Source organism: Gekko japonicus, unplaced genomic scaffold (genome assembly GCF_001447785.1).
Source record: "Gekko japonicus isolate JY-2015 unplaced genomic scaffold, Gekko_japonicus_V1.1 scaffold488, whole genome shotgun sequence".
In the NCBI taxonomy this organism is placed as follows: domain Eukaryota; kingdom Metazoa; phylum Chordata; class Lepidosauria; order Squamata; family Gekkonidae; genus Gekko; species Gekko japonicus.
The window spans coordinates 102141-114200 of NW_015176466.1; the positions used below are offsets into that span (position 1 = coordinate 102141).

The window sequence follows — 12060 nt, forward strand, 5'->3', positions numbered from 1 at the left end:
TTAGTTTGCTCTGGAGCCCCATCCTTCCTGAGCTAAGACAAAAATGTGTGAGCTGGAGGCTAAAAGACTGTGAGCTAGCTCACACTAACTCAGCTTAGAGGGAACACTGGTCTCCAGCAGGTGTGAGCGAGCTCACAGTTTTTTAGCCTCCGGCTCACACTTTTTTGTCTTAGCTCAGGAAGGATGGGGCTCCAGAGCAAACTAACTGATGCAGCAGCCAAACTGCTCGCTCACAACTTTAATGCCAGCAGCTCACAAAGTTGAATTTTTGCTCACAAGACTCCACAGCTTAGAGGGAACATTGGTCTCCAGGCTGCAGAAGTCGGTGCCACTGCCTGGAGGACTCCGTGGAGTTTTACCCCACTCAGTGTTCCCTCTAAGCTGAGTTAGTGTGAGCTAGCTCACAGTTTTTTAGCCTCCGGCTCACACATTTTTGTCTCGGCTCAGGAAGGATAGGGCTCCAGAGCAAACTAATTTATGCAGCGGCCAAATCACTCGCTCACAACTTTAAGGCCAGGAGCTCACCAAGTACAGTTTTTGCTCACAAGACTCCACAGCTTAGAGGGAACATTGGCCTCCAGGCTGCAGAAGTCGGTGCCACTGCCTGGAGGACTCCATGGAGTTGTACCCCACTTAGGTCCCTTCCTTCCCCAAAACCTTGGACGAACACACACGCACCCAGTTGCCAGCAATTCTCCAACCTGGAGTTGGCCGCAGAGTTCCCTCTAAGCTGAGTCGGTGTGAGCTAGCTCACAGTTTTTTAGCCTCCGGCTCACACATTTTTGTCTCGGCTCAGGAAGGATGGGGCTCCAGAGCAAACTAATTTATGCAGCGGCCAAATCGCTCGCTGTCGCTCACCAAGTAGAGTTTTTGCCCACAAGACTCCACGGCTTAGAGGGAGCATTGGATTGGGCAGTCCTAATTTCTGCCAGTGGGGTGGGGGGGGTGGGCTGAAGCTAGAAAGCAAATTCCGCAGTAAGGAAAAGAAAGTTTTGGTATTCTGTAGTTTAAAAAACCCCAACCCAAACGAACAGAAATTCTGTAATCGACAAAAGACAGAAACTTTTCTCAGAGTTACAGTACGGAGGACTACAGGGTAAACTTTGCAACGTTGGAAACACTGAATTCCTTAATAATGTGTTATCATTGTAGCATGTCAATGGCTGCCAAAATTACTTGAAGCAAACAAACAAAAAACATTCCTGGAGATGCTGTCTATAGTATAAGAGGGTTTTGTTTTATTTTGGTTCCCTCAGTGCTCCCTCAGATTTCCCCATTTGGAAAAGTCAAGTAAGCCCTCAGACCGTTTCATGCTATACACTTGTGAGATGAGTTTTTTTGTCACTTAAAAGGATGTAATATTCTGTAGGGGTTTTTTTAAAAAAGTGGTTCCCTAAATTTTCCAATTTTTCAGTTGGAATTTTTTTTAAAAAAACCTCTTGGGGGGAAAAAGTATCCCTCTCCTTAAATCATTCTGGTGGGTTTTTTTTTTTTGGGGGGGGGGGTTTTTCCCCTGTGGGCCTTCACATCTCTAGTCTAGTTCTCCCCATTCTTGGTCCAGCACTCTTAACACTGCAGTGGGCTGCCTCTTTTAGCATCAAAGGTAGGTAGGTATTAGCCTTAAACTGTTAAATCTCTCTATAGTGTTTACCGTATAGCATCCTTAAAACCTAATAATGTTGATGGTGATAGTAAGTACAAAACTGTAGATGTCTGTGTTGGCTGTTAGAAGAAGTCCAAAAGCAACAATGTCTTTGTATTAGAAATTGCTCCAAAGGTCAGCAGCAATGTTCCCTCTAAGCTGAGTTAGTGTGAGCTAGCTCACACTAACTCAGCTTAGAGGGAACACTGGTCAGCAGTTGTTGAGCAAGTCTGGGCATTAAAACAAAAGAAGAAAAATTGGTTTGACACAAGGAATAGGCCAAGAAGATGGACATCTTGGAGAAGCTCTTCCGTTTGCAGACTGAGAGATAATCTCATCAATAAGCAATGAAAACTGTGCACACTGTGCTGCCTGCTAAAGGCGATGTTGATCTTGTTCTGGTAAAGCTCAAAAACACGAGCAAGCAACTGAATTCCATTTTGTGTACATTTTGATCGAAATGCAAGATGTGAGCTATCTAGAACAGCAGATACCTTCATAAGAACATAAGAGATGCCAGTGTTGGATCAGGCCAAAGGCCCATCCAGTCCAACACTCTGTGTCACACAGTGGCCAAAAATACCAGGTGCCATCAGGAGGTCCACCAGTGGGGCCAGGACATTAGAAGCCCTCCCACTGTTGACCCCTTCCTGAGCTGCTAACAAGAGATACCAAGAGCCACTGTGGGGAAGGGTCCATAGTTCAGAGGTAGAGCATCTGCTTGGCATGCAGAAGGCCCCAGGTTCAGTCCCTGGCATCTTCTCACAAAAGGACCAAGTAGTAGGTGATGTGAAAGGTGATATTGTTGGAACCCGCCCTGAGCCTGTCAAGGGGAGGGTGGGATACAAATCCAGAAAAATAAAAATAAATAAAGACCTCCCACCTGAGTCAGTGGTCTGATTCAGTAGACGGCAGCTTTGTGTGTTCATATTGGGGAGGGGCTGTAGCTCAGTGGTAGGACATCTGTTTGGCATACAGAAGGTCCCATCCCTGACCTCTACAGTCAAAGGACCAGGCAGCGGGTGATGTGAGAGACCTCAGCCAGAGAACCTGGGAGAGCCACTGCCAGTCTCAGTAGACAATACTGACATTGGTGGATCTGCGGTCTGATTCAGTGTAAGGCTGTGTCATGTGTTCAGTGTCTTGTTATTGACTAATAAACAAAGCTTACAAAAACGTGCCCATTATAAAATGACAAAACGAGATTTAAAAAATCCCGACAGGTGTCATCAAGCATTGCCGAGAGGCCTCCAGTGCGCATGTAATGCTACCTGTTGCTCTCCCCACAGGCATGCCTAAAACTTACTTTCTTGCTGGGTGTCTTGAAGGTCGACCAAAAGGTGTGCTAGCAGAGCCTGTGCAGACTTAAATAAATGTCATTCAAGGTTTTAAGATGAATGACACTGAGTCTGATTTTTTTTGCATGCGGAATTCATGGGGAGGGGGAGCCCAATGGGTTTCTATCCAGGGGCTTTTCAAAAGGAGTAAAGAAGCCTTTCAGAGACTAGTTTTCAGCATTTTTATTTGCGTTCTTGATCACAGTGGGACTTCATGGGCCGAGGCGCTGAAGTTTGGCTGTGTAAGGAACATCCCAGTATTGAAAGATTATGCATGGACATACCCACAGCTTTATTGTTGTTATCTGGAGTTAACTGCTCTGTGGCAATCTTGTCTGCCCTTGCTCCTTGGTTTTGGAGGTGGGATGGGAGAGCTCCCGGCTGGTAGGTGGCTAGGAGACTGAAGTCAGTGGCATATTGTGTAGTCTTGTGGTTGTCAGATCTGTTTCCTTGCCTGCTGATACTTCTCTGAGCTGCAGAGTTACCAGATCTTCTCTGTCAATGCTTTTTAAGTAGCAGCAGATTGCCCTTGTACTTTAGGCAGTAAGTTGCATTTATGGTAATTTCTGATGCATTAATTTATACCTCTTCCCTTTCAGGATGTTGGCTTCTAGGGCATGTAGCCTTATTGGCAAGCGGGCCATTTCCACTTCCATCTGTGTCAGGGCTCATGGACACGGTAGGTCTGGAACTTAATGTCTTTCCTCAGCTAACTTCCCCCCCCCCTCCAGCTTTTTTTGTTTTTTAATCACTTGTCCGGTGCTCTTCATTGTATGAAAAGTTTTCCAGCTATTTATCCCGACAGAGACCTTTGTTTTGCCTTTGCTAGGAATTTAAATCTTTAAGTCAGGTTAGCAAAATTTTAATGATGTTAGGAGAATAAGGCAAATGCATCATGTACAGGCACTGGGGTTCGTCCATGTTTCACATCCCACCTTTAGCCGACCTGACCTGGCCTGACTTGGATAGCCCAGGCTAGCCTGACCTCAGAAGCTAAGCAGGGTCAGACCTGGTTAGTGTTTGGATGGGCAACCACCGAGGAAGTCCAGGGTCACTACACAGAGTCAGGCAACGGGACAAACCACCTCTGAATGTCTCTTGCCTTGAAAACCCTACGGGGGTCGCCATAAGTAAGCTGCGACCTGATAGCAAAAAGGGGGTAAAGGTTAAGGTTCCCTTGCTCGAAAGGCAGTCGAATCCAACTCTAGGGTTGTGGTGCTCATCTCCGTTTCAAAGCCGAAGAGCCAGAGCTGTCCGAAGACGTTTCCGTGGTCATGTGGCCGGCATGACTAAACACCAAGGCGCACGGAATGCTGTTACCTTCCCCCCGAAGCGGTCCCTATTGATCTACTTGCAATGTCTTGCTTTCGAACTGCTAGGTTGGCAGGAGCTGGAACTAGAGATGGGAGCTCACTCCATCATGCGGCACACTCGGGCCTCGAACTGCTGAACTACTGACCTTCCACCGCCTGCAGTTATTAGGGGAATAAGGGAAATACAAGAACTGTGTTTTTCCCCCCCGTGCTTCAGATCCCACATTTAGCCTACTTAGTATGACACAGCTGATTTGACAGCAGCCCTGACACAACTATAGACAGGCTGTATTTACATATGTGGGGTGGGAAATCTTTCATGCAAAAAAAGTAAGAGGACTGGAAAATTTTCCACCCCATGTCATTGGCTGGGAATAACTCCCAGGCAGAAATGACAATGCTGAATCTGTATCTGAATACCTGTATCTTATGGACAAAAGGAAATACATCTTTACATAGAGAGTGCTTAAAATGGGGAATTTGCTGGCAGAGGATGTCGTGACGGCCTTAGGCATAAACATCTTTAAAAGAGAATTAGATAGATTATTTTATTATTATTATTATTTATTAAATTTATACCCTGCGAGCGGGCTCAGGGCAGCTTACATAATTGGTCTATAGATTCATGGAGCATCAGTCTGTCAATGGCAACTAGCCCTGGTGACTCTCCACATTCAGAGGCACTAATCGTCTGAATCCCGGAGACAGGAGGCAACATCAGGTGACTGCCTTGGCCTCTATGCCCCGTTGTTGGCCCTCCAGAGGAGCTGGTTGGCCACTGTGTGAGACGGGATGCTGGATTAGATGAACCCCTGGCCTGATCCAGCAGAGTTTTTTTTATGTTGTGGATTAAAACTCCATATTTCCTCGTGTCTTATTCAAATGAGACTCTCTCTTTCTTTCTCTCTCTCTGTTGAACAGGTATTGTAAAAGCAGAGGATTTCAGTGTGCCCGCCTATGTTGACTGTCGGGCCACTCCTCTGCCCCCAATTGACTATACGAAAAGCCTCTCTTCTGAGCAGAAAGCCCTGAAGGAAAAGGAGAAGGCATCCTGGGCTTCCCTTTCTGTTGACGAGAAGGTTGCGTGTAGGTATTCATCGGTGGTGGTGGTGGTGGCTGTTTATGGGGTGGAGGGCAGAAGGGCAGAGGGGTTAGCCTCAGTCTACAAATCACTGTGAGGCAGCAGGGTGCAGTGGTTAGAGCGCTGGGATGACCACCAGGAGGATATGGGTGCTAATTTCCACTCAGCCGTGAAGCTCTATGGATGATCTTAGGGCAGACACAGTTTTTCAGTCTAACCCACTTTGCAGGGTTAATTGCAGAACGTTACCACCAAAGCTCCAGAGAGTGAGGATAGAATTTTTAAAAAAAATGTAACGAATGACTTTGGACTCAATGCACTTGTATTAGTGTCCCCTCTAAGCCGAGTTAGTGTGAGCTAGCTCACAGTGTTTTAGCCTCCGGCTCACGCGTTTTCGTCTTCACTCAGGAAGCTATGGCTCCAGAGCAAGCTAATTGATGCAGTGGCCAAATCGCTCGCTCGCAACATTAATGCCGGTAGCTCACCAAGTAGAATTTTTGCTCACAAGGACTCCACAGTTTAGGGGGAGCGTTGACTTGTACGTCTTGTGCATCTCAAAACACTAGAAACTGGCTTCTTATTATTATTTGCTTCTTCAGTGTACCGCATCAAATTCCATGAGACTTACGCTGAAATGAACAGGGGATCGAATGAATGGAAGACCGTTTTTGGTGGAGTATTCTTCTTCCTCGCCCTCACTGGCTTAATTTTTATTTGGCAAAAAAAGTATGGTGAGTAGTTGGCCATCGGAGTGGCACCTTCAAAGGGAAGAAAAGTTTAAAAGTTTGTAACCATGTGGCAATGGAGGGGAGTGGGTATTTTTGGAAGAGTAGCATTTTGGCACACTTGAGTAACAAAGGCAACTTCTTATGTGACAAAAATATTACTTTGTCAGTTGAAAAACTGAAAGATTCCTTGACCTGGCTCTCCTCCCACTCACCAAACCTCAAAGCTTGTGAACAGAGAATACTGGCTCTCCTAAAGCAGAGATGGACTGTTGAAGGCAGTTAATTGTTTATGCCCTGCTGTACCCCTGCATTTTCTTGCAGCCTTTCCCCTCTTTTTTAGTTTAGAAAAGAGATGGGAGGGGCATGATAGAGGTTTATAAAATTATACATGGGCTAGAGAGAGTTGACAAAACGTTTTCTCCCTCTCCCAGAATACTAGAACTCAAGGGCATGCAGTGATGAAGCTGATGGGCAGTAGGTTCAGGACAGACACAAGGAAATACCACTTTACATGGAGAGTGATTAAAATGTGGAAGTCACTGCAAGAGGATGTAGTGATGGCCACAGGAATAAACAGGTTCAAAAAGGGCTTAGATTCATGGAGGATAAGTATCAATGGCTACTAGCCCTGGTGACTGAGGGGAACCTCCACATTCAGAGGCACTAATCCTCTGAATCCCAGAGCCAGGAGGCAACGTCAGGGGAAGGGCTCGGCCTCCAAGTCCTGTTGGTGGCCCTCCAGAGGAACTGGTTGGCCACTGTGTGGGACAGGATGCTGGACCAGATGGACCATTGGTCTGATCCCGCAGGGCTCTTCTGATGTTCTCTATATAACAGTATAGCTGCTTCACCAGTTGCTTTTTTCCCAAGCTTCCTTTTTAATATGGATGGCCTTGCCTGTGTCAGCAGACACACAACTCAACTGCACTTAACAAAGCCTTGCAATTATTCCACTTGCCCGCCCTTGCCTGAATTAGGAATTTGCAGTCCCAACACACACACCCTTGAAATACTGCTTGTAAAGTTTCCTTGGTTGAAGACTCTTCTTACTCTTTGCAGTTGTCCATGAGAAGCTCATTTTGACAATCCTGTATTTACAGAATAAATTCTTTCCTGGTACTGTATGTGTCAATTCCACGGAAAGAACTCTGCACCAAAGGCGTCTGGGATTGATGTCTGGGTGAAGTGTGGCAACAAGGCTAATTGCAGAGGAGGGCTTGGTCAGTCCCTTGCGGCCCCTCCCTCCCCCTCCCAGAGTCTTGCAGCCTTTTAAATCTAACAGGTTTAATAAAGCACAAGGTCAGATGCCTGAAGTGACTCTTTAGTCTGCAGTTCCACTTCACACATGAAATGATGCAGGTTCCGGTGGAAACAAACTGGCATTTCTGTAAACCTCTTAGGGGGTGCAAGAAATTGAAATTCATGTTTTGGCTATTAACGAGGTTTATCATGTCTGTTTTCAAGCCAGATGGTACATTGTTAATAGGCCAATTTGTCTTGGGGGGGGGGGGATGTTCTGTTGTGCAGAACTCCATTCATGCACACACCCCTCCCCCTCAGGCCACATAGGTAGGTGATAGAAGGTTGTGCGCTCTTCCTCAAAGGTATGTTTTTTTAACAGAAATCGTATTTGTACCCTGCCCGTCACGCGAGCGGGCTCAGGGCGGGTCACACCATCTCTCAGCAATTACAGTAAAGTTTAAAAGCACAGTATAAACATTTAAAAATAGTGGTTATAGCTACTGGGGACGTTCCAACCCGTTCATACTGATGGATATGGCCGGTTGCTGGTAGATGGGTGGCCAGTAGGTAGGAGACAGCAACCTCGGGGAGGCCATGTGTGGACGCCCACTGCCTCAACCAAAGGCCTGGCGGTACAGCTCCATCTTGCAGGCCCTGCGGAACTGAGTAAGATCCCTCAGGGCCCTGATCTTGGTGGGGAGCATGTTCCACCAGCTGGGGGCCAGGGCAGAGAAGGCCCTGGCCCTGGTCGAGGCTAGACAGACGTCTTTTGGGCCAGGGACCACCAGGAGATGTTGATTACTAGAGCGTGTGGTGGAACAGGGACCCGTCCTCAGCCCTGGGAGACTGAGCCACTGTTCTGTGGATCGCAAGCCCCTGTTTTGGCCTTCTCACCCTGCCTGGTGGGACTATTTCTCTTCGTTACCGCTGCCACCACTCACTGAATTGAGTTACCGCCTTCCTTGAGGGACAGTGAGACCCCTCTGACTAAATTACCCACCTTGGGAAGTGAGTACGTTGGGCGCCCCCTGGAGAGTTGGGAACCTTTCTGATTTGGGACCGTTTTTGTTACCTGGCCTCCCTTTGCCCCTGGTAATGTGCAGAGCGGGGAGGACTATGTGGTTAAGGCTCACCAGGCTTTTTAAACTCAAAAATGAAGATTTATGTAACTATATACAGGTTAGGCATGAAAATAAACCCAGGCCCTTCAACATAACCTGGGCACAGAAAATAAAACAGGACCAAAATGCAATTCCTCTGCCCCTGGAGGGAAACCGCAGCCCTTCCCTGGACTGGTCACCAGTACTGCCACCACAATTTGCAGTGGCCTGGATCGCCCACGGAGTCTGCGGTGACAGGAGCCCCCACCTGTCCACTCCCTTGAAGCTCTTGTCCACACACAGCCAAAGGCTGAAGATCAGGCCGAATACCAGGCGGAGACTAAAGACTCTCTTCAAGGGCCAAAGCCTTTATCTCCCTGGCGCCGCCCCTGGGTTGTGTCCATCTTTCCCCCCTCTTTCCCCTCAAGGCTGCTGGGAACTGTAGGCAGGGAGGTGTGGCAGCTCCATTGTTCTCTATGGAGTACCCCTCCCCCAACGTAAGGAACTACCAGGCTGGCATCCATTTTAAGGCCTGGCAGCCATTTCGTCACAGAGCGTAAAGCTCTTCGAGGCATATACGGGAAGAGGCGGTCCCTTAGGATTAGTATGTTGGTCCCAGGCCGTATAAGGCTTTGAAGGTGATTACCAGCACCTTGAAGCGGATCCGGTACTCAACTGGTAACCAGTGCAGCTGGCAAAGCACATGCCAAACGTGAGCCTGCACAGGCGTTGACGTCAGCAGGTGCGCCGCCGCATTTTGTACCAGCTGTGATTTCCGGGTCAGCCTCAAGGGTCAGCCTGCGTAGAGCGAGTGGCAGTAATCAAGCCTGGAAGTGACCTTGGAGAGGTTGCCCGATTGAGGGGCTGACAGCTGGAGGAAAGCCAGGTTGGCTGTGCTTCTTGGTGGTGGAAAGGGCTGTCAAGTCACTTACGGCGACCCCCGGACTTTCCCTTGGTGGTCTCCAGAGGTCATTTCGGGGGGGATCGCAGTTTCCCCAGGTCAAGGGTGTAGACTTTCCAATTTCCTGAGGTGCGTGGGGGCAGGGCACATGATGAAGCCCCGCCCCCTGCTTCCGGCCGCCCCGCTTCCGGCCCTCATTCAGCCAGGAGGAGGCAGGAGAAGAGGGAGGGTAAGTTGCTTCCTCCCCGCCTCTCCCCACCCCTGCCTGCCTGGGGCCAGGGAGGGCCTTCGTGGGGCTTCCTTGCACTCCCGCCGGCCTTGCACATCCATTGCAGGGCCCCTCATAGGGCTCAGCAGTGGAGCTGCAAGGCTGGCGGCGGCAGCCGGGACCGTTGGGGGCGGGGTGTGTGGCCTTATGACACACTTCCTGTGATGTCAGGGGGTGTGGCCTTATGACACACTTCCGGTGGTGTCAGGGTGTGTGGCATATGCTAATGAGTCATGCTAATGAGTTCCCCTAGCTCTTTTTCTACAAAACGACCCCTGGTGGTCTCCCACCCAAGTACTAACCAGGGCCAACCCTGCTTAGCTCCCAAGATTAGATGAGTCCGGGCTAGCCCGGTCCCTCCAGGGCAGGGCTGCGATTCCTCCTGATAAATATTGCAAGGGGCTTCTCTCTCTCTCATTGCAGTTTTGGGGCCAGTACCCCACACTTTGTCCGACGAATGGGTGGCCATGCAGACCAAAAGAATGCTGGATATGAGAGTGAACCCGGTCCAAGGCCTCTCTTCCAAATGGGACTATGAGAAGAACGAGTGGAAGAAATGAACAGCAGTCCGGCCATTTCCTTTCTTTCCCCGGTTTGACATTTCTGAAACGGTTCCATCCTCTCCATCTGACTTCACTGCTTCTGTGCTTGGGGAGGGGAGAGGAAATAAAAAACAGGAGCCCTCCATTGGAATATAAACCTTAATAAATGTCTGGTTTACTTGAAAAAAGGTGTCTTCTGTTTGTCCTAAAATGCTTTCAATGTCCATAGGCTGTAATAGCTAGTGAAAGCAGCACATTTTGGAATACTGGTTGCAAAGCGACTGTAGGCTGATATCGGCTGTGATCTCACACACTAAATAATGCACTTTCATCACTTTCCGGGTGCAAAAGTGCATTGAAAGTGAATTGAAAGTGCATTATTTAGTGCAGGGGTGTCAAACATGTGTCCCTAGGGGCTGGAGGGCTTCTATCAGGCTCACAGTGGAACTGGCTGTCTTCTGCTGCTTCTTCCAGTTCTGCTGCTGCTGCTGCTGCTGCTGCACCATCGTAGGTTTGCAGCTTACAGATACACACCTGAACAGCACACTCAAGACTGCAACAGCACAGACATTTTGGTGCAATAATTCAGAGCAAGAGGTGTCAGTTATCAGACACTGTTAAAAAAGCAAAACATTGCAAGAGTGCTAATGTCTTAAGTGTGCTTTTATTTTAAGTTTAAAAAATTAATTGTGTTTGTGAATCTTTGCTACCTGATATTACATTTTATGACACACATGGCCCGGCCCAACAAGGTCTCATTTATGTCAGATCCGGCCCTCATATCAAATGAGTTCGACACCCCTGATTTAGTGTGTTTGATCAATGGTCCCTATAAGCTGTGGAGTGAGCAAAAATCCTACTTTGTGAGCTGCTGGCATTACAGTAAGCGAGTGATTTGGCTATTGCATAAATTAGTTTGCTCTGGAGCTGTCATGAGCTAAGAAAAATGTGTGAGCTGGAGGCTAAAAAACTGAGCTAGCTCACACTAACTCAGCTTAGAGGGAACACTGTGTGATCACAGCCATAGAGTTGCACTTGAAAATGGGTCAAAGGGAGTAGAAATCTTGGGGGGTTTTGCCATTTTTAGATGCAAAATACATGCAGCAAGATTAAAAGTTGCAGTTTAAAAAGACCCACACACCTTTATTCTGAGCACTTTTGATTACTTATCTGCTGAAGCGGCAGGACATCAAGTGCATTTATTTGATCTACAAGTTCTGAAAGGTTTTTTTTTTTTTTTTGCTATGTTGGTTGTATTTTAAATTGGAGGAAGAAGATTCCTCGCAGGGCTGTTGTGAGGCTAAAAAATGGCGGCGAGGAGAACAACGTAAGCCACTGTGGGGTTCCCACTGGGTACAAAGGCAGGTCATAAATAAAAAATGACCTACAGGAAAACTGTTCTCATTCCACACCAGACTTCTATTCTTATTTGCGGGCATTCAATTAAAGTAATAAGCAGTGGGTTTAGAACAGATGAAGGAGTTCTTCACCCACAGAGTAATTAACATGTGCAGGGCTCTTTTTATAGAAAAAGCCCAGCAGGAACTCATTAGCATAATAGGCCACACCCAACAGCAGAAACTCATTAGCATATTAGGCCACACCCCTGACAGCTTGGGGGGGGGGTAACAGTGGGAGGGCTGCTAATGAGCTTGTTACCCATGTTACTAGAAGTGTTGTCATCCAGCCACACCCACCTTTTGCTTCTTATTCTGTTTACCTTGTTTGTTGTCAAAGCCCAGGGCTTTTTTGTAGCAGGAACTCCTTTGCATGTTAGGCCACACACCCCTAATATAACCAGTCCTAATGAGTTTCTGCTGCTGGGTGTGGCCTATTATGCTAATGAGTTCCTGCTAGGCGTGGCCAACTTGGAAGCCAGCCGGAACTCCGTTCCTGTGCGTTCCTG

The 12060-nt window shown here is 47.8% G+C and overlaps 1 protein-coding gene across 1 annotated transcript in view; it reads left to right on the forward strand.

The window, feature by feature from the left end:
- LOC107123752 overlaps positions 1-10292 on the forward strand; it is an 11106-nt gene extending 814 nt beyond the window's left edge. The window contains exons 2-5 of the mRNA XM_015427091.1: positions 3579-3658; positions 5214-5378; positions 5973-6104; positions 10036-10292. Of these exons, the coding sequence (XP_015282577.1) occupies positions 3580-3658; positions 5214-5378; positions 5973-6104; positions 10036-10172 (513 nt within the window). The 5' untranslated portion in view covers position 3579 and the 3' untranslated portion in view covers positions 10173-10292. The remainder of the gene's footprint in view (positions 1-3578; positions 3659-5213; positions 5379-5972; positions 6105-10035) is intronic.
- The last annotated feature ends 1768 nt before the right edge of the window (positions 10293-12060 follow it).